Source organism: Cetorhinus maximus, chromosome 28 (genome assembly GCF_964194155.1).
Source record: "Cetorhinus maximus chromosome 28, sCetMax3.hap1.1, whole genome shotgun sequence".
Lineage (NCBI taxonomy): Eukaryota > Metazoa > Chordata > Chondrichthyes > Lamniformes > Cetorhinidae > Cetorhinus > Cetorhinus maximus.
Window position 1 is genome coordinate 3,908,198 of NC_135906.1, and position 22,785 is coordinate 3,930,982.

The 22,785-nt window shown below is 49.0% G+C and overlaps 1 protein-coding gene, 1 non-coding gene and 1 pseudogene across 2 annotated transcripts; 1 reads left to right on the top strand and 2 right to left on the bottom strand.

Moving 5' to 3' along the window:
* The first annotated feature begins 2,137 nt into the window (after positions 1–2,137).
* On the top strand, positions 2,138–10,220 carry LOC144668741 (zona pellucida sperm-binding protein 3-like). The gene is made up of 5 exons (XM_078531071.1): positions 2,138–2,193; positions 9,462–9,565; positions 9,657–9,834; positions 9,921–10,047; positions 10,128–10,220. The coding sequence occupies exons 1-5, from the start codon at positions 2,138–2,140 to the stop codon at positions 10,218–10,220; spliced, it is 558 nt and encodes a 185-aa protein (XP_078387197.1).
* A 2,436-nt stretch (positions 10,221–12,656) lies between these two features.
* On the bottom strand, positions 12,657–12,846 carry LOC144669193 (U2 spliceosomal RNA). Its single transcript, XR_013573629.1, has one exon. It is a non-coding gene; the product is annotated as a U2 spliceosomal RNA (small nuclear RNA).
* A 4,094-nt stretch (positions 12,847–16,940) lies between these two features.
* Positions 16,941–17,114, bottom strand: LOC144669163 (U2 spliceosomal RNA; annotated as a pseudogene).
* Positions 17,115–22,785: the final 5,671 nt, after the last annotated feature.

Consider the following 22,785-nt stretch of genomic DNA (forward strand, 5'->3'; position numbering starts at 1 on the left):
AATATTGCACTGAGAAAACAGCGACTGTGGTTGTGGGAACAGTGACTGTGCTGAGCTGTTTAAAGAACATTTTCTGGTATTTTATGTTCATAGGTGAATATTTGCTGTTGAATGTCCCCTGGTTTTGTGATGTAACAGGGGGTATTCAGTATTCTCAAGTCTGGGGATCAATCGAGTTCCTCCATAATATTCTAAACCCAGCGGTCCCATTTGTTCTGATTTTGCTGCTCAACGTTTTCACTGTCAGACACATTTTAGTGAGCAGCAGAGCCCGCAGGAGACTCCGGGCTGACAGCAGTGGGGAGAGTCCCAGAGACCCAGAGATGGAGAGTCGAAGGAAATCCATCATTTTACTGTTTGTTATCTCGGCAAATTTCATCCTGTTATGGACGACGTTAATGGTTTATTCCGTGTGGTACCGGATGTGGGATTTGGGATATGGTTCTGTTTGGATTGATGAAGTTGTGCTGGAACTGGGCTTCATGCTGCAGCTCCTGAGTTGCTGCACAAACACTTGTATTTATGCCGTGACCCAGACTAAGTTTAGAGAACATCTGAAGGATATGCTGAAATATCCCTTCACCCAAATTGTTCGACTCATTCATTGATCAGAAAAACAGAATCACTGAGAGCTTCAAGCACCTTCTCATTTTATTTCACATTTCCAGCAGGGGCCATGTCCTGTTCCCCATGGTGATAGGGAATGGGGGTGGGTCCTGTTTCCCACAGTGACAGTGAAGTGAGGGTACAGCCTGCGGCCAATAGTGATGGGAGACTGAGGGTGGGGCCTGTTCCCATGGTGAAAAAGCATTAGGGGAGAGGCCTGTTGCCAAGGTGACAGGGGACTGGGAATTGGGAGATTTCCACATGGTGACAGGACGTAGGGGAGGGTATTGGGTGATCTCTGGCACGGGATCAGCTCACTCAACACAGGCCCGGGATGGAGCCAGGGCCCATCCTGCTCTGTGTGTGACTCAGTATCACACACAGTGGGATCAGCTCACTCAGCACAGGCCCGGGATGGAGCCAGGGCCCATCCTGCTCCGTGTGGCTCGCTATCACACCAGGAGACTTCAGCTAACACAGCATAACCTGGAGCCTGGGCCTGTCCTGCTCTGGGGGCTCAGTAACAAACCCCATGAGATGAACTTTTAATAAACACTGCGGTGTATTTAACTCCTTGTCCAACACTGTGAGGCAGCTTTCAGTTTTTAGGTTGATTTCACAGGCGATCTCCAGCTCTGAATTCCTCAGCAGAGAGCTTCTGATCTCCGGATAGTCGGAGTCCAGATGGATGTACCCCGGAAGATGCGCCATGGGACATTATCGGAAGTCCCAACGCACTGACTCTGCGGGAACTGCCAGGGAAGTTTGAACATCTGATGGGCAATTCACCTGCTCACTGGGACCCTCCGCAAAAGTCTCCAACTTCAAACAGTTCCCACGTACTTAACTGAATAGATACCCAGGAAATGTTAGACCAATGAAAACCTAGTCTAACTCCTGGGTAACTGCACAGCTGACCGACCAATCACTCACAAAGTCCCCCCCCACCTGACTGCCTCGTGACCCCCAACTACCCCCTGACCCCTGACTCCCCATTGACCTCCCAACACCCCCAACTCGACCTGACTAGCTGCTCCACCCGACTCCGCCGATGTACGCTATTCCCCCGACTCAACCTGACTAGCCTTTGCCCCAGCTACCCGCTTACCCACCTGCCAAACTACCCACCTCACCCACCTGCCAACCTACCCAGCTTCCACCTTACCGACCTGACACCCTATCCCCTTACCCATTTACCTCACACATCCTACCCCCTTGCCCACCCACCCCTATTACTCACTTACCTTCTCTCCGTTGCTTCCAAAGAAGCTTTGGGACGTTTAAACTCTTTACTTACTGGTCAAAGTCCTGGAACTCCCTTCCTAACAGCGCTGTGCGTGTACCTACACCACATGAACTGCAGTGGTTCAAGAAGGCAGCTCACCACCTCCCTCTCGAGGGCAACTAGGGATGGGCAATAAATGCTGCCCCAGCCAGTGAAGCCCACATCCCGTGAATGAATTTAAAAAAATCCGGGAGCTGGTGTTGTAAAAAGGGGGCGTGGCCTGTCCTCCCCCAACGATCCGACGCTATGAAGAAGCAGTTCCATTTCAGGCATTTCTGGAGAAGCCGGGATGGGAAGACCTGGTCAGGAACGCCGCACTCCGGTGTGCTGGAGGAAAGTAGGAGCGGAGTGGTAATCCGACAGTGATTGACATTCCTCGGAAGATTCCGGCCTCATCTTTCAATTCGATAATTTACAGTCTTCCAGACTCAACACTGAGTTCAACCATTACAGACTGGAATCTCAGTCTTCATTTCTTTTCATGTTTCACTCTTACTCTTGTTCTCACATTCGGAATGCAGCACAACTGCTCGAGGCACATCTTTTGTTTCTTTACTTGTCCCATTTCCACTCCCTTTGACTCCGCACGACTAGCTCTTCTGTCATTTAATCTCTCCCTGTCTTACACCCAATCACAGAGCTTCCCTATTGTCCTTTTTCTCACCCTCCTGTTGCTTAAAGTCGATGACATTTCAAACTTGTCCAGTTCTGATGCCTGAAATGTTAACTCGATTTCTCTCTGTACAGATGCTGTCAGACCTGATGAGTATATCCAAGGATTTCTGAATGTATTCAGAGGAATTCTCTGTTACTCCAGCCCGGGATCACGGATGCAATGGATGTTATTGAAAACAAGTTCCCTGGGCCATTTTGTTAGAGCTTGGTTGCTTCTAAAATTGTATTTTTACTCTTCTGACATTGTCTCAAATTAACCATTAAACTTCTGACATGGATCCATGTATCCATTTAGCATGGGTGGATGATTGGACAATGGAGAAGTAGCAGAGAGTAGGGATAAACGGGACATTTTCGCTTTCTCAGCTGCTAACTAGGGGATTTCTGCAAGGATCAGAGCTGGGGCCTCAACTATTTACAATCCCTGTTAATGATTTAGACAAAGAGATCAAGCTGAGAGAAGTAGGGAAAGCGGAGGGGTGAAATCAGAAAGGAAATTAGGACAGTAAAGAGAGGGCATGAAAGAATATTGGCAAGCAAAATCAACACAAAGATGATTGATCAATTTAGAGTAAGAGGATCACGAAGGAAAGAGTGGAGCTCATAAAACACCGAAAAGCTAACCTGTGTATGGAGGCGGAGGATGTGGGTGTGGGTCTGAATGAATACTTTGCGTCTGTCTTAACAAAAGAGAGGGAGAATGCTGACATTGTAGTTCAGGAGGAGGAGTGTGAAGTATTGGATGTGATAAACGTAGGGAGAGAGGAAGTATCAAGGGGATTAGCATCGCCAGAAGTGGATAAATCACCAGGGCTGGATGAAATGTACCCCAGGCTGTGTCCGCTCCAGTCAACAAAGATCTGACTACACTAATCCCATTTTCCAATGCTTGGCACATAGCCCTGGAGGCTATGTCAACGCAAGTGAATATCTAAATACTTCTTAAATGTTACGAGAGTTTCTGACTCAATCACCCTTTCAGGCAGTGAGTTCTAGACTCCCACCACTGTCTGGGTGAAAAAAATGTTCCTCAACACCCCTCTTAGCCTTCTACCTCTTACCTTAAATCTATGCCCCCTGGTTATTGACCCCACTACTAATGGAAAAAATGCCTTCCTATCCACCCTATCTATGCTCCTCATAATCTCATACACCTCTATCAGGACTCCTCTCAACCTTCATTGCTCCAAGGAAAACAACCCCAGCCTATCCAATCTTTCCTCATGGCTCAGACACAACAGCACAGGCAGCATCCTGGTAAATCTCCTCTGCGCCCTCTCCAGCGCAATCACACCCTTCCTATAATGTGGTGACCAGAACTGCACACAGTACTCCAGTTGTGGCCTAACCAGCGTTTTATACAGTTCCAGCATAACCTCCCTGCTCTTGTATTCTATGCTTCGGCTAATAAAGGCAAGTATCCCACATGCCTTCTTAACCACCTGATCTACCTGCCCTGCTACCTTCAGGGATCTATGGATATGCTGACCAAGGTCCCTCTGATATTCAGTGCTTTTCAGGGTCCTACCATTCATAGTGTATTCCCTTGCCTTGTTAGCCATCCCCAAGTGCATTACCTCACATTTTTCTAGGTTGAATTCCATTCGCCACTGCTCTGCCCACCTGACCAGTCCATTGATATCCTCCTGCAGTTTACGGCTATCCTCCTCACTATTTACCACTCTACCAATTTTCCTCTTATCTGCAAACTTCTTAATCATACCCCCTACATTTAAATCTAAATCATTTATGTACACCACAAACAGCAAGGGCCCCAGCACCGAGCTCTGCGGAACCCCACTAGAAATAGACTTCCAGTCACAGAAACATCCCTCTACCATCACCCTCTGCTTCCTGCCTCTCAGCCAATTTTGGATCCAACATGCCACTTTGCCTTGGATCCCATGGGCTCTTACTTTCATGCCCAATCTGCCATGAGGGACTTTATCAAAAGCCTTGCTAAAATAAAATGCATTACCCTCATCAACACTCCTGGTTACCTCCTCAAAAAATTCGGACAAATTTTTCAAACACGACCTTCCCTTAACAAATCCATGCTGACTGTCCCCGATTAATCCTTGTCTCTCCAAGGCCAGATATATTCTGCCCCTCAGAATTCTTTCTAGTAACTTCCCCGCCACTGAGGTTAGACTGACTGGCCTGTAATTTCCTGATCTATCCCTTCCTCCCTTTCTTAATAATGGAACAATTTTAGCATTCCTCCAGTCCTCTGGCATCACACCTGTGGCCAGAGAGGATTTGAAAATTATTGACAGGGCCCCTGAAATCTCTTTCCTTGGCTCCCTCAACAGCCTGGGATATATCTCATCCGGGCCTGTGGATTTATCCATTTCTAAGGCCGCTAGACCTGCAAGTGCCCCCTCGCTCTCTATGTTAATTTCCTCTAATATTTCACAGTCCTCCACCCTGATATCTGTACCTGCGTCGTCCTTTTCCATTGTGAAGACCGACGTAAAGGATTCATTGATAACTGCACCCATGTCTTCCGGGTCCACACACAGATTACTTCTATTATCCTGAATTGGCCCTACTCTTTCCCTAGTTATTCTCTTCCTCTATATATATTTAAATAACCCCTTTGAGTTTTCCTTTATTCTATCCACCAATGCTTTCTCATGCACTCTCGTAGCTTTCCTAATTTCCTTTCTAAGTTCCCTCTACACTTTTTACATTCCAGGAAGGACTCAGCTGTATTGAGCCCTCGGTATCTGCCATAAGCTTCTCTTGTTTTCTTCATCCTAACCTTTATGCCCCTTGACATCCAGGTTTCTCCAGGATTGGTTCCCCCCACCCGTTGCCTTTATGGGAACATAATTGCCCTGTGCTTTTGCTATTAGCTCCTTGAAGACCCCCCACTGTTCTGACACAGTTTTAACTGCAAGTAGCTGCTCCCAGTCCACTTGTGCCAAATCGCATCTCATCTTAGTAAAATTAGCCTTTCCCCAGTTTAGAACTTTCATTCCTGGCCCAACCTTATTCTTTTCCATAACTATCCGAAATCTAACTGAGTTATGGTCACTATCTCCAAAATGTTCCCCTACTGATATGCCTTCCACCTGCCCGGGCTCATTTCAGAATATTAGGTCCAGAACTGCCCCCTCCCTTGCTGGGCTTTCTACGCACTGTCTGAGAAAGTTCTCCTGGATGCAACTTCAGAATTTTACTCCCTCCCTACCTTGCACACTGAAACTATCCCACTTAATATTTGGGTAGTTAAAATCCCCTACCATTACTGCCCTATTATTCTTACACTTCTCTGAAATTTGTCTACATATTTGATCCTCTATCTCTCCCTGACTGTTTGGGGGCCTATAGTACACAGGTCATAACTGACTAATTAGATTGAAGTTTTTGAGGAAGTAACAAGTAGGATTGATGAGGGTGGTGTAGTTGATGTGATACACATTGATTATAACAAGGCTTTCGACAAGGTTCCACATGGCAGACTGATTAAAAAAATAAAAGCCCATAAGATCCAGGGGAACGTAGCGAGCTGGATACAAAATTGGCTCAGTGGCAGGAAACAAAGGATGGATGTTTTTGTGACTGGAAGGCTGTTTCCAGTGGGGTTCTGCCGGGCTCAGTACTGGGCCCCCTGCTTTTTGTGGTCTATATTAATGATTTGGGCATAAAAGTAGAATGATCAAGAAGTTTGCAGACAGCAGAGAAATTGGTTGATAGTGAGGAGAGTTGCTGTGGACTGCAGGAAGATATCAATAGACTGGTCAAGTGGGCAGAAAAGTGGCAAATGGAATTCAACCCAGAGAAGTGTGAGGTGATGCATTTGGGGAGGTCAAACAAGGCAAAGGATTACACAATAAATGGGAGGAAACTGAGAGGTGTAGAGGAAGTGAGGGGTCTTAGAGTGAGTGTCCACAGATCCCAGAAGGTAGCAGGACAGGTTGAGAATTTGGTTAAGAAGGCTGATGGAATCCTTTCATTTCTTAGCCGAGGTGTAGAATATAAGAACAGGGAGGTTATGCTGGAACTATAGAAAACATTAGTTAGGCCACGACTTGAGTACTGTGTGCTGTTCTGGTCACCTTGTTACAGAAAGGATGTAATTGCATTCGAGAGGGAACAGAGGAGATTTAACAGGGTGTTGCCTGGACTGGAAAATTGCAAATATGAGGAAAGATCGGAGAGGCTGGGGTTGTTCTCCTTGGAACAGAGGAGGCTGAGGGGAGATTTGATTGAGATGTACAAATTTGTGAAGGGCCTGGATAGACTGGATGGGAAGGGCCTATTTACTTTAGCAGAGAGCACATTGACGAGGGCATATAGATTTTAAGTGATTGACTGAAAGATTAAAGGGGAGATGTGGAAAACCTTTTCTCACCCAGAGGATTGTGTGGGTCTGGAACTCACTGCCTGAAAGGGGAGTAGAGGCCGGAACCCTCAACTCATTGAAAAGGTGTCTGGATATGCACCTCAACTGCCGGAACCTGCAGGGCTATGGACCAAGTGCTGAAAAGTGGGATTAGGCTGGGGGGGGGTTCGTTCTTCAGCCGGGGCAGACACGATGGGCCGAGTGGCCTCTTTCTGTGCTGTAAACATTCTACGATTCTACGGTACATTCAGACGGTTGCTATGCAGCCATTCACACCTCATCTGGACACATCTTTTGTTTCTTTACTTTAACCATTACCACTGCCTCTGGCTTTTGTAACATGAAACCTTTTATCCTTTAATCTCTCCTGCCCTCCACCCTATCACGCACCTTCCCTTTTGTTCATCGACATCATTCCCCCCCCAGACCAACTCCTATTGGTCCAAATAAAATCGGCCTTCCTGGTAATAAACCCATGAGTTCTGTCATTGGTGGAGATTGTGGAGATTGGGGCTGGTTAATTGGTTCAATGTTGCAGCTTCTGGTCTCATTGGTGTCAGGTGAGTGCGGCTTGTGTGTATAAAAGGTGCTGCTCGGTGGCTGAAGGGATGGTGAGTTGTTTGGTATCATGGGGGATTTTGTAGTGAGGGCTTTGTTCCCAGGGCTGGTGTTAGCTGGAGCTGTTTGTGGCTCTGATACTTGGCAACTGTTTCTAGGCCAGAGGTTTCCATGGAGCAGAGTCAACGCCACCCCTGTGCCTCAGACAGTCTCTCCTCCTGGGCCTCCCTTTGGTTCCCATTTCCGTGTGTCTGAGGGTGGAAGTGTGTCTCCACTGCAGACTGTGATGGTGCAGTGTGGAGAGGACAAGCTGCTGCTCAGGGTCCAGCTGGATTTATTTGGAACCTGGCACCTGATCAAAGCTGCTGACCTGACCCTGGGGACAGCAGGTTGTCGGACAACCAGGATCTACTCTCAGAACCACACTGTCCTCTTTGACTATGGACTCCATGAGTGTGGCAGCAGGTTGCAGGTAATGGGAATCCTCAGCTCTTGCTCTAAGCTTGGGCTGTAGGTTGTTTCCCACTCTTCATTCCAACAATGGGTGAGATGTCAATGATATTGAGGAGATAGCTGTCTCCTGCTTTATAAAACTACAAATTAGCTTTCTATCTTGTATTGTACTTTACTTTAACTGGTCCCTGAGTCTCTCCAACCTATGACATCAGCCCCATTGGTCTTGAACCTTCTCTTTGAATCCTCCAAGCTTTGCCTTTTGTTGTTTTGAGGATTTTCAGCTCTATTCCTCTCATTCAGATCAATCGACCTGGAGGTTTCAGTCCAGTTTAATCGAACCAGGTTTAGAATAAGATGTGATGAAAATTTGCTTTTTCAATAAAATTTGGATAGCTTGAATTTCCAGGCAATCGTGGGATGTGACTCCAGCTTTCAGAACTAAGCTGAAGTGTTAATTTTTTCAAAGGTTACTGATAAATTAGTACTAAACTTTTATATTATGAAAAGTGAAGTTGCAACAAGATATGGGAACAATGGAATTTACCTGTAGAGGGGATGAGGCTGAGTCAGTGGTGAAGACATCCTAAGATCTTTCGCAAATGTGAGAAGCCTCCAGCCTCTGCATCAAGTTCCTGTCTAAAGGAACCAAGGATGTGTTAACTCGTATTGAATTCTCCTGTCCAGGTGGTGTTGCTTTGCCTGGGTCTGTACAAATCTGTTTTTTAACTGTTGCCTTAATGAAGGTGTCACTGGGAGCCAGTTTAATCAGAATTTTGGGAGTTCTTATAGTAATTTGTAGACCTAATGGATGTGCTTAATCTTTTCTTTAAATGTTTACATTTTTATCTAAACCTCCTGAATTTGTGGCAGTCTTTGCTGTTCCTGAATTCCGGGCACTGAAATCAAAATAATATACTAATTGCAAAACAGTTGAGTGCCTGATCAAGTTTCCCTTGTAGATTTGATCCACCTGACTAGCATCATCTGCCACATCATAACATTGCCTTCATTCCCCAAAATAAATCCATCTGTCTCCAATGTACTCGGTGACTGAGCATTCACAGCTCTCTGGGCTAGAATCCCAAAGATTCACCACCTGCTGAATGAAGTAATTCCCTGTCACATTAATCTTAAGTGACCCCCTGACCTGAGATGCCTACACCTAATAATCAACTCTCCTCCGGCTGGGGGGAAGCAGCCTCTTCACACTGACCCTGTCAATCCTCCTCAGAATTGTTTTCAGGGGATGGGATGACTTCATTGTTAACCCCTGTGGAGAACATTCTCATTTCAGATCAGTTCTTCATTCCTTAACCTGATTCTTTCAGATGATTGGAGATTTCCTCATCTACACCACCCACCTGAACCACACCCCAGAGTATCATGGATCTGTCATTGTGAGAACGAATGGAGCTGTTGTTCCCATTGAGTCGTTATTTTAGGTGAGAATCTTTACCCTCTTTGTCAATAAGATCTACAGCTGCTGGTGGTCTCTGAAGATGTCCTAAAATGACTCCCCTGCCTTTCCAGGAAGGGCAATGTGAGCAGTGACCCCATCAAGCCCACCTGGATCCCATTCAGCTCCACCAAGTCTGGAGAAGGGAATCTGTCATTCTCTCTGCGCCTAATGAAGGGTATGTGATGGGTGGATGGGGAGTGATTTCCTGTAGTCACTCACTGGGAGTTACAGCCACTGTCTCTAACCCTTGTCCTCTTGTACTTCAGGTGACTGGCTTACAGAGCGCACTTCGACTGTCTACTACCTGGGTGAGCTCATTCACATTGAGGCCTCTGTTTCAATGACCAACCACATGCCCCTGAAGCTCTACATTGACCGCTGTGTAGCTACATTGAGCCCAGACAAGGACTCCACCCCGAGATATAGCTTCATTGACCACAATGGGTAAGGAGCTCTCTGCTTTCTCCAGCTGGTCCCATCTCAATGGCTTCACTTGATTCACTTCCTGTCCCTTTTTAATCTTTCTTCAGTTGCCTCCTGGACAGCAAAGCTGAGGACTCCTTTTCAACCTTTGTGTTGCCAAGAGACGAGCAGGAGCTGGACAAGCTCCGGTTTGACCTGGATGCGTTCCGTTTCCTTGGAGATGACCGTTCCTTGGTAAGAGGAAGCTGATCATTGGGATCTCCATGTTGGGAGGGAGTCACTGAATCATGACTTGTGTTGAATGTGTCCCTCAGATTTTCATCACCTGTCACCTGAAAGTTGCTCCATTGTATCAGAGGGATTCCAGGAACAAAGCTTGTACTTTCCAGAAGGTGCAAAATGTGTAAGTTCCCCCTCTCTCTCCCTCAGAGATGTTGTGTGGGGATGTGATGCACAACCTGGTTGATGGGCTATTTCTCTAATTTATCTGCACCCCATTGGAGGAATCGAGCATTGACATTTGTGCCTGTTGCCATGTGGGTAACTGTGGTGCCACAAGGGAGTTGTGGTTTGGTTCCAGAGGAAGGAGAGATCTTGAACCTGAAGCTGGTGGGACATTGATCCTCTAGATGTTGGACGTCCCCCTTTCCCCTCTCTAACTGGAATGTTTGATGTTGCAGAGAGTGAAGCTGGATTGAAGTGGGAGGGTGAGGCCTCACTTGGACCCCTGCAGGAGCTGAGGTGCGGTATCGCACACTCCTGCTGAAACAACAGGTCAGCTTTGACCTTGACAACGTAGTCCAAGGTCGCAACACATTGCGTAATAGATTTAATGCTGCGCACATTTATGGATACAATCTTTACACTCATTTTAAAGCATTTAGTCTCTTACCAAACCTGTTGCCTGAGTCCGAGACCTTTGGTCTGCTCCTGCATACCCATAGTGTTCACAAATTGCCTCACTTTGGATAGGCTGAGGAAACTGTCCTGAAGCTCCCCATTGGAGATGTTCTGCTCAGGTGGCATCTGGGGGTTCGTGTAGAGAACGGGATTTGAAATGTCCTTTGTTGGAGAAGCTTCTCCAATCCTCTCCCCCTCTGGGGCGTCGCTGCTCCCGGCTTCCCGGAGCTGGGGTGCGCTGGCCTCTTCGGGTTGTAGGCAAAGTTGAGGTGCGCTGGTCTCCTCATTGTCTCAGGTGTTCTGGAGCTCGGGTTTCTCGTCCTCCAACTCCCTAGAGCTTTTCCGATTCTTCTGTAGGTGCCGCACTTGCCTTTCTTCGTCGGAAGAGCAGCTGCCCTTGTCATCCGCGTCGGATGGGAGACGCCTCTTGCCACTTGTCTGGGAAGTGGCTTGGTCCCTTCTTAGCCTCTTCTTCCTTTTGTCTCTCTTCACCAGCTGCCACTCCCCCTGCTGATTTTCCGCTGCTTCCTCCTCCTCCATTGATTCGCTCTCCTGAGGAGTGGGAGGTTCAGGGGGTAGTGCTATTGATCGGCTGTCTGCTGCCTCAATCTTTTCCTCCACCTTGTCTCTCTCTGCGTCCTCCTTTGTCCCGTTGTTCTCACTGGGGGCCATGGTGGTTGGAGCGTTGCAAGTGTCCTTGGTAGTAGTGACACGAAGCATTTCTTCTGCTTCCCCCTCGTTGGCTTTGGCTGCCTGTGCATAAGTGAGACAGCGTTTGGGGCAGGTCCTGTAGAGGTGACCTGCCTCGCCACACAGGTTGCAGCACTTAGTCTGTTTGCAGTCCTTTGTCTGGTGCCCTTCCTGTTTGCAGTTCTTGCAGAGGGCGGCGCTGCAGTTGGCCGCCACATGACCAGACTTGCCGCATGAGTGACAAAGTTTGGGTTGCCCAGTGTAGACAAGGTAGCCACGGCTTCCCCCGATAGCAAAGCTGGAAGGAGGATGGAAGATGGTTCCCTTACCATCGGTCTTGAGCGTGACCTTAAACTGGCGTTTGCATGTCCAAATCCCGAAGGCGTCTCCATCCTTGGTGCAGCTCCCAACCTTGTCGACGTACCTGGCGAGGAAGGTGAACACGTCAGCGACAGGGACGTGGGGGTTGTAGAGATGCACCGTCACCACACGGTCCCGTTGCAACGGCAGAGCAAAGAGCGGCTCCACCGTCAGGATCTTCATCTCCAGCTGGTCTCTCTTCTCCTCAAACACCTTCAGGAACTTGACGCAGGCAGCAACATTCCTGAAGGTCACGTAGAAATATCCAGCGCTGGGGAAGTCTCGCAGGGAGTAGATCTCCTCCGCTTCAAATCCACACGCCTTCAACAGGATCCGCTTGATGAGGAAGGCCCGATCCATGGGTGCTCCTCCTTCAATGTCTTTCATTGCCACCCGAACGGTGTTACGTACCCCCTGGTTTGGGGCTCCTTTGGTTTTAGCCATCGCTTCACTACAACTGATCTTAGCCAAAAGTCCGAGAAGCGATAACCCAGAAACCCATGCGCCCGTCCCGTCTTCCCCAGCCTCCGGCTTCACCGTCCGTTTTGCTGCGTGTGGCCGAACACAGGCTGAAGACGCGACAGCCAGCATTGAGCATCAGGACGTTTCTTGCTTGATGCTGCCTCCCTGAAGCAGCGCCTGCAACAGCCTCAAACCCCAACAGGGGGCATCGTCCAGTCCCGGGCTCCACCCTGACAAGCAGAACAAGTGCACACCAGCAGCATCCCTGCAGTTGCACCAAAATCCAACAGTGGGCATCACTCAGTCTGGCACCAATGAGCCTGTCCTGCCACTCTGCACAAGTTCAGTTCAACCAGATCAATGATGGAAAGCAGGACAATGCTCTGAATGACTTTTTCTTCTTTTCAGTTTCCCTTTCACCCTGTAGAGGGCAAAACTGCACCATTCCTGAAGACGCTGCAATACCGGGTCGATGTGTGGAATGGACGGAGAAAGATCCTGTTCCATCTCCCTGCTCCAAAAATCAATTTAATATTTGGTCCCCGGATAAGGGACGTATCAGATATTAAACTGATAAGAACAGATTTTTTTTTAATGAAAAATATACTTTATTCATAAAATATCTGGAAGAACATTACAAACATTTCAAAATCACCATCACAAAACTACAATCAGATTCAACTTTTACACATGGATCACAAAGTGCATCAATACAATCAATGAATATTACAATCATTTCAATATGGTCAATGCAGACAATCAGACAAAGGTATTGGAGTTATCAACATACATCATGTTGCTCTCTGAGGTGCTTCAATACAATTAGTATTCACTGCAGACATTCATTTTCAGCTGTACAGCCCGAGGCGCTCTCAACATTTCCCAGCCCCTCGGTGCCCTATGGCAGAAAGGTCTTAGACAGCGACCCTTCCCCATTGCGCCTTTGCGGTGGCTGCCCCAAGCTTTAGTGCGTCCCTCAGCACGTAGTCCTGGACCTTGGAATGTGCCAGTCTGCAACACTCGGTCGGGGACAACTATTTGCGCTGGAAGACCAACAAGTTTCGGGCAGACCAAAGAGCGTCTTCCACCGAGTTGATGATCCTCCAGCTGCAGTTGATGTTTGTCTCGGTGTGTGTCCCTGGGAACAGCCCGTAGAGCACAGAGTCCTGTGTCACAGAACTGCTCGGGATGAACCTCAACAGCAACCACTGCATCTCTCTCCAGACCATCTTTGCAAAGGCACAATCCACAAGGAGGTGAACAACGGTCTCTTCCCCACCACAGCCACCTCGAGGGCAACGTGCAGAGGGGGTGAGACTCCTGCCGTGTTGTGGATTCCCTCCCCAAATCCCTTTTTGAGAGCACATCCAACATGTTTGTCCAGACTCTCCCATGTACTGTCATCAAAGCCCTTTGTAATGGAGGACAGGAAGGACTGGGACTCTGTACTGTCTGTGGGCTTCACGTCATACAATCCGACATAAAAGGATTTGCTGATCCTCAAAATGTCGGACTGCGATGACTTTACTGAACCATCTTCTTCCTTCAGGCTGCTGATCACAGAGCTCTCTGTGTGTACCTTTTGGAAGAAGTGTGAGCACATCTCATCCTGCTCCACAGAGCGGACTCTGGAACGGAAGATGATCTTGGAGGCCTCCGAGGCAAAGAGCGAGGCTTGCTGGCTCTTCACCTCTTGGAATTCCTCCTTGACATCGACCTCCAACGACTGCAGCCGGAGCAGATTCTGCATGTTTTTCTGGAGTCGGGACATTTCCCTCTGTTCCTTTCTAGCTTTCTGGGTGCCTTTGAGGATGAAAAACCTCTTGATGTTTCCCTTGATCACTTCCCATCAGGGTGTCAGGGACTCAAAGAGGGGTTTCACGGTTCTCCAACCTTTGTAATCCCTCTTGAGTTCCTCAATGTTCTCTGGGGTTAGCAGTTGTACGTTTAGCTTCCATGTCCCCCGGACAACCCTCTGGTCTTCCTGTAAGTGACAGTCAGCCAGTAGGAGGCAGTGGTCAGTGAAGAACACCGGCTTGACGTCAGTGGATCTGACTGCGAACGCTTGTGATACAAATAGCAAGTCTATCCAGGAACGGTTTTGGACACATCTGGCTGCGACCAGGTGTATCTACGCTGCGCTCCGTATACAGGGTTGCTGAAGGCGTCGTGCAGCTTGGCATCCTTAACTGTTTCCATCAGGGATCTGGACGTAGCGTCCAATCTGCTGTCGGCCCTGCCGGATCGTCCAGCCGCATCGATGATGCAGTTGAAGTCACCGCCCAGAATGACCGGCCTGGAGGTCGCCAGCAGCAGTGGGAGCTGCTGAAAAACCTCCAGCCGCTCGGCCCCTTGTGACGGGCCATACACGTTAATTAACCGGAGTGGAGCATTCTTGTACATTATGTCTGCTATGAGGAGGCGCCCGCCCACCACCTCCTTAACCTCGGAGACGGTGAAGTTGCCTCCCCGCAGCAGAATACCCAGGCCGGAGGAACGAGAGTCGTTTCCGCCCGATCTGATCGATGGCCCATGGGACCAGCATCGTGACCATTGCCTGTAGGAGTTGAGGTGCGGTATCGCACACTCCCGCAGAAACAACAGGTCAGCTTTGACCTTGGCTAGGTAGTCCAAGGTCGCAACACATCGCGTAGTAGATTTAATGCTACGCACATTTATGGATACAATCTTTACACCCATTTTAAAGCATTTAGTCTCTTACCAAACCTGTTGCCTCTGAGAGTCCCAGACCTTTGGTCTGCTCCTGCATACCCATAGTGTTCACAAATTGCCTCACTTTGGATGGGCTGAGGAAACTGTCCTGAACCTCCCCATTGGAGATGTTCTGCTCAGGTGGCATCTGGGGTTTCGTGCAGAGAACGGGATTTGAAATGTCCTCTGTTGGAGAAGCTTCTCCAATCCTCTCCCCCTCTGGGGCGTTGCTGCTCCCGGCTTCCCGGAGCTGGGGTGCGCTGAGCGCTTCACTGCTCCCAGATTGCTGGGGCTGGGGTGCGCTGGCCTCTTCGGGTTGTAGGCAAAGTTGGGGTGCGATGGTCTCCTCAATGTCTCCAATGTTCTGGAGCTCGGGTGTCTCACTCTACAACTCCCTAGAGCTTTGCCGCTTCTTCTGTAGGTGCCGCCCTGGCACATCTTTGTCCGAAGAGCAGCTGCCCTTGTCATCCGCGTCGGATGGGAGACGCCTCTTGCCACTTGTCTGGGAAGTGGCTTGGTCCCTTCTTAGCCTCTTCTTCCTTTTGGCTCTCTTCACCAGCTGCCACTCCCCCTGCTGATTTTCTGCTGCTTCCTCCTCCATTGATTCGCTCTCCTGAGGAGTGGGAGGTTCAGGGGCAGTGCTGCTGATTGGCTGTCTGCTGCCTCAATCTTTTCCTCCACCTTGTCTCTCTCTGCATCCTCCTTTGTCCCGTTGTTCTCACTGGGGGCCATGGTGGTTGGAGTGTTGCAAGTGTCCTTGGTAGTAGTGACATGAAGCATTTCTTCTGCTTCCCCCTCGTTGGCTTTGGCTGCCTGTGCATAAGTGAGGCAGCGTTTGGGGCAGGTCCTGTAGAGGTGACCTGCCTCGCCACACAGGTTGCAGTACTTAGTCTGTTTGCAGTCCTTTGTCTGGTGCCCTTCCTGTTTGCAGTTCTTGCAGAGGGCGGCGCTGCAGTTGGCCGCCACATGCCCCGACTTGCCGCATGAGTGACAAAGTTTGGGCTGCCCATCGGAGACAAGGTAGCCACGGCTTCTCCCGATAGTGAAGCTGGAAGGAGGATGGAAGATGGCTCCCTTACCGTCGGTCTTGAGCGTGACCTTAACCTGGCGTTTGCATGTCCAAATCCCGAAGGCGTCTCTAACCTCGGTGCAGCTCCCAACCTTGTCGACGTACCTGGCGAGGAAGGTGAACACGTCGGCGACAGGGACGTGGGGGTTGTAGAGATGCACCGTCACCACACGGTCCCGTTGCAACGGCAGAGTAAAGAGCGGCTCCACCATCAGGATCTTCATCTCCGGCTGGTCTCTCTTCTCCTCGAACACCTTCAGGAACTTGACGAAGGCAGCAACATTCCTGAAGGTCACGTCGAAATATCCAGCGCTGGGGAAGTCTCGCAGGGAGTAGATCTCCTCCGCTTCAAATCCACACGCCTTCAACAGGATCCACTTGATGAGGAAGGCCTGATCCATAGGTGCTCCCCCTTCACTGTCCTTCACCGTGACCCGAACGGTGTTACGTACCCCCTGGTTTGGGGCTCCTTTGGTTTGAGCCATCGCTTCACTACAACTGATCTTAGCCAAAAGGCCGAGAAGCGATAACCCAGAAACCCATGCGCCCGTCCCGTCTTCCTCGGCCTCCGGCTTCACCGTCCGTTTTGCTGCGTGTGGCCGAACACGGGCTGAAGACCCGACAGCCAGCATTGAGCATCAGGACGTTTCTTGCTTGATGCTGCCTCCCTGAAGCAGCGCCTGCAACAGCCTCAAAACCCAACAGGGGGCATCGTCCAGTCCCGGGCTCCGCCCTGACAAGCAGAACAAGTGCACACCAGCTGCAGCCCTGCAGTTGCACCAAAATCCAACAGGGGGCATCACTCAGTCCGGCACCAATGAGCCTGTCCTGCCACTCAGCACAAGTTCAGTTCAACCAGATCAATGATGGAAAGCAGGACAATGCTCTGAATGACTTTTTCTTCTTTTCAGTTTCCCTTTCACCCTGTAGAGGGCAAAACTGCACCATTCCTGAAGATGCTGCAATACCAGGTCGATGTGTGGAGTGGACGGAGAAAGATCCTGTTCCATCTCCCTGCTCCAAAAATCAATTTAATATATGGTCCCCAGATAAGGGACGTATCAGATATTAAACTGATAAGAACAGATTTTGTTTTAATGAAAAATATACTTTATTCATAAAATATCTGGAAGAACATTCCAAAACATTTCAAAATCACCATCACAAAACTACAATCAGATTCAACTTTTACACATGGATCACAAGGTGCATCAATACAATCAATGAATATTACAATCATTTCAATATGGTCATTACAGATAATCAGACAAAGGTATTGGAGTTATCAACATACATCATGTTGCTCTCTGAGGTGCTTCAATACAATTAGTATTCACTGCAGACATTCATTTTCAGCTGTACAGCCCGAGGGGCTCTCAACATTTCCCAGCCCCTCGGTGCCCTATGGCAGAAAGGTCTTAGACAGCGACCCTTCCACATTGCGCCTTTGTGGTGGCTGCCCCAAGCTTTAGTGCGTCCCTCAGCACGTAGTCCTGGACTTTGGAATGTGCCAGTTTGCAACACTCGGTCGGGGACAACTCTTTGCGCTGGAAGACCAACAAGTTTCTGGCAGACCAAAGAGTGTCTTTCATCGAGTTGATGATCTTCCAGCGGTAGTTGATGTTTGTCTCAGTGTGTGTCCCTGGGAACAGCCCGTAGAGCACAGAGTCCTGTGTCACAGAACTGCTGAGGATGAACCTCGACAGAAACCACTGCATCTCTTTGCAGACCTTCTTTGCAAAGGCACAATCCACAAGGAGGTGAACAACGGTCTCTTCCTCACCACAGCCACCTCGAGGGCAACGTGCAGAGGGGGTGAGACTCCTGGCGTGTAGGAAGGATGACGGGGGAGGGCCTTTCTCACCACCAGCCAAGCCACGCCTTGGTGCTTGTTGGAAAGTACTGGCGATGAGGCATTCTGCCAAATGACTTTGACAGTCTGCTCGGGGAACCATCCCACAGGATCCACCCTCTCCTTTTCCCTCAGGGCCTCTAAGACGTTATGTGCTGACCACTGCCTGATGGACTTGTGGTCAAAGGTGTTTCTCTGCATAGATTTTTCCACCAGGGACAGGTGGTACGGCACGGTCCAACTACTTGGAGCGTTCCGCGGCAGCGTGGCCAGACCCATCCTTCGCAACACCGGGGACAGGTAGAACCTCAGCACGTAGTGAGACTTGGTGTTTGCGTACTGAGGGTCTACGCACAGCTTGATGCAGCCTCACACAGTTTGAGGGCTTGTTGGGCACATTTTCTCCCCCTTTATCTAGAGGCTTGTACATCGCGTCCCTGCGGACACGATCCATTTTCCACCTCCAGATAAAGCGGAAGATGGCTCGGGTGAGCGCCACCACACAGGAGTGTGGAATGGGCCAGACCTGCGCCACGTACAGCAACAGCGAGAGTGCCTCACACCTGATGACCAGGTTCTTACCCGCAATGGAGAGGGAGCGTCACTCCCACATGCCCAGTTTTCTTTGCACCATAGACCCTCGCTCCTTCCAGTTTCTAATGCATGCCCCGGTCCCTCCAAACCATATCCCCAGCACCTTCAGGCCGTCAGCCCTGACGGTGAAGGTGACAAAGGATCGGTCAGCCCAGTTCCCAAAGAACATGGCCTCGCTCTTCCCACGATTTACTTTGGTTCCCGAGGCCAGTTCGAACTGGTCGCAGATGTGGATCAGTCTGCACACCGACAGCGGATCCGAGCAGAAGATGGCGACATCGTCCATGTACAGGGTGGCTTTTACCTGAGTGCCTCCACTGCCTGGGATTGTCACTCCTCTTTTGCCCGGATCCTTCCTGATGGACTCAGCAAAGGGTTCTATGCAACACACAAACAGGACAGAGGGAAGCCCTGCCTGGCTCCAGATTTAATTGGAAAGCTATCTGATTCCCACCCATTGATTGAGACTGCGCTGTTAGTGTAGAGCAGTTGGATCTAATTGCGAATTCCCTCCCCAAACCCCATTTTGGAGAGCACATCCACCATGTAGGTGTGCGATATTCTGTCAAAGGCCTTCTCCTGATCCAGGATGATGAGGCAGGTGTCCACACCCCTGTCCTGCACATAGGCAGGATTACATTTACATTTTTGGAAGCTCAAACCAAGGTAGGACATACACAGTAAATGGTAGGGCACTGAGGAGTGCAGAGGAACAAAGGGATCTGGGAGTTCAGATACATAATTCCCTGAAAGTGGCGTCACAGGGAGACAAGGTTGTAAAGAAAGCTTTTGGCATACTGGCCTTCATAAATCAAAGTATTGAGTATAGGAGTTGGGATGGTGAGGTTGTATAAGACATTAGTGAGGCCAACTTTGGAGTATTGTGTGCAGTTCTGGTCGCCTAACTACAGGACGGATATCAGTAAGATTGAGAGAGTGCGGAGAAGATTTACTAGGATGTTGCTGGGTCTTAAGGAGTTGAGTTACAGGGAAAGATTAAACAGGTTAGGACTTTATTCCTTGGAGCGTAGAAGAATGAGGGGAGATTTGATAGAAGTTTACAAAATTGTGAGGGGTATAGTCAGAGTAAATGCGAGTAGGCTCTTTCCACTTAGATTAGGAGAGATAAACATGAGAGGACATGGCTTTAGGGTGAAAGGAGAAAGGTTTAGGGGGAACATTAGGGGGAACTTCTTCACTCAGAGAGTGGTGAGAGTGTGGAACGAGCTAACATCTGATGTGATAAATTCGGGCTCACTCTTAAGTTTGAAGAATAAATTAGATAGATACATGGATGGGAGAGGTCTGGAGGGTTATGGACTAGGTGCAGGTCAATGGGACTAGTGGAATAATATTTTGGCACAGACTAGAAGGGCCGAATGGTCTGTTTTCTGTGCTGTAGTGTTCTATGGTTCTATAGGCAATCGTATTCCTGAGCAGCGCGAGGCTGTCAGAGATCTTCCTGCCCGGCACAGTGCAGATCTGGTCAGGGTGGATCACCAATTCCAGAGCGGATTTGACCTGATTGGCGATGACCTTGGACAGAATCTTATAGTCCACATTCAACAGTGAAAAGGGTCGCCAATTTCCCCCTTGTGCTTGTAGATGAGGGTGATGATGCCTTTCCTCATGGATTCTGACATGCTGCCGGCCAGGAGCATACTCTCGTACACTCCTAGCAGGTCTGGGCCGATCAAGTCCCACAGAGCCGAATACAACTCCGCCGGCAAGCCGTCACTTCCGGGAGTTTTACTTTTCTCGATGGAGTCAAGGGCCTTAGTCAGTTCGTCAGGAGTTAGCGGTTTGTCCAGGCGTTGGTGGATCTGACCACAAATGCTCAGGACACAAACAGGAAGTCTATCCTGGAACGGATCGACCCGTCTGGCCGCATGTGAATTTTGCTTTTTACTTTGATCTAGCTAGAACCTTTGACACTACAGGTCTGACAACAGACGTCCGTGTGACCTGGTGGAGTCCTTCCGCCTCCATGTCTACAATGGAGCTTTGTCGCCAACTGTGTCTTCAATTTAGGTGCATGTGTCTCAGGTCAGGCTTAGGTTTTAGTTTTTCATGCTTTGAGAATCTAGGTTTCTTCTCCAGCTTCCCTGGGATTCTGGGCTCCATCCTTCACTGGCACCATGTTGTAAGGTTGCTTGGTGTCTCACTTGTTTGGTTGAACATAAACCATTTATTTGGTAACCCATAACTATATACATATCCAAGGTACCGTCATGCGTGGACTGTCTCCCTGCTGCCTCCTTTCAGACTCTACAACATAGTCTACTGTCATGTGACTCGCTACATCATATCATGGGTGGTACTGTTCCCCAATCCTACATTAACCCTTGCTCTGCCAACACCTTTGTGCTACATTCCTCTCAAATGTCCTGTCACACTGGGAGAGCCAGACACCCCACAGGTCACAATGGGCACTAGAGCACACAAACATCTGCCTTCATGGAGTCCCACAAAGCAACTGTGCAGAGCCTGTGGTTCACTGACTATCAGCTGATATTTTTCAAACAACATGGATGGCCAAAGGGATCAAGCACTTGAGGGACATGCCACAACACAGGTCTACTTGCCTACTAAACAAAGCAGCATTTGACAGAGCCAAGTGATCCCACAACTAATGAATCAGATTTAAGATCGGCAGCAGTGCCACATCCAAATGTGAATGGAGGTGGACAATTAAACTAACTGAACAGGTGGCTCCACCAATATCCCCATCCTAAATTAAAGGGGGAGCCAAGTACAATCAGCACAAAAGACTTCAGCCAGAACTGCTGAGTGGATGATCCATCTCTGCCTCCTCCAGGAGGTCCCCAGCATCACATATGCCAGTCATCAGCCAATTTGATTCACTCCACATGATATCAAGAAACGGCTGAAGGCCGGATACTGCAATGGCTAGGGGACCTGACAACATCTAGCAATAGCACTGAAGACTTGTGCTCCTGAACTAACCACGCCCCCTAAGCAAGCTGTTTCAGTTCAGCATCACAACACTGGCATCGACCCAGCAATCTAGAAAACTGCCTACATATGTCCTGTCCACAAAAAGCAGGACAAATCTAACCTGGCCGATGACCACCGCACAGATGACTCTCCATCAGCAGTGATGCAATGTGTCGACACATTCCAATCGGGTGGCACTTACTCAGCAATAATTAAGCGTCACTCAGCTCCTGACCTCATTACATCCTCGGTTCAAACATGGACAAAAGAGCTGAACTCCCGAGGCGAGGGGAGAGTTACTGCTCTTCACATCAAGGCCGCATTTGACCGTGTGTGGCATCAAGGAGCCCTAGCAAAACTGGAGTCAATGGGAATTGGCAGAAAACTCTCCACTGGTTGGAGTCATACCCAGCACAAAGCAAAATGATTGTGGTTATTGGAGGTCAATCATCTCAGTTCTAGAACATCACAGCGGGAGTTCCTCAGGGTAGTGTCCTAGGCCCAACCATCTTCAGCTACTTCATTAATGACCTTCCTTCTGTCAAAGTCAGAAGTGGGGATGTTTGCTGATGATTGTGCAATGTTCAGCATCATTCACGACTCCTCAGATACTGAAGCAATCCTTGTGCATTTACAGTTAAGAGCTGGACAACTTACTTCCATTTATCAGTCCAAACCTGTAACATTTGCACCCCACAAATAAATATCTTTTGATTCCTCGTCACTCCCTTTGAAACCTTACTCTGACGTGGGAGTTAGAGGTTACAATACCTTAGTCATTCCAACTAGGTGTGCTGCCCAGGGTCAGAGAAGGTTAATACCTCCCATTCAGTAATCATGCGGCATTGAGTTTATAGCAGTGGTGGGCAACCTGCAGGCCCATCAGGGTTCTGAGTTCACTTTGTTGACTGTTGCCCTCACACTGGGTTTCCAGATTCCGCTGGTTTCTGTCCGGGTCGTTCTTTTCTTACTGCTATTACTGAAGTGATACTCACGCAAAGCTGGGGCACGTGAAGTGAGGTGTGTGCTGATTGCACACAACATTGACTGAGAGCTGTGCGCTCCCTCTGCATCCAAAGCACCCTGACGGTTCAATCGGCACACCCCACAAATTCCAGGCACGCAAGTGCAGTGAGCAAAATGACCCTATCCCGGGAGACTATCTTGGTTACAAGACCGGTGGACGTGGGAGGTTGCGCATTGTTACTTTTGCCGGTAATTTAAATTGGCCCCTAATTATATAATGGATCGGTGTCAAAGTGGTGTTGATAAAGGAGGAGAATCAAGTGCAAAATCAAAAAGTACAGAGGGAAAAGTAGCCTAAAAGAGGAAAATCGTCGATGAGGGCAGAATGGGAAGAGAGAGTTGGGGGCTG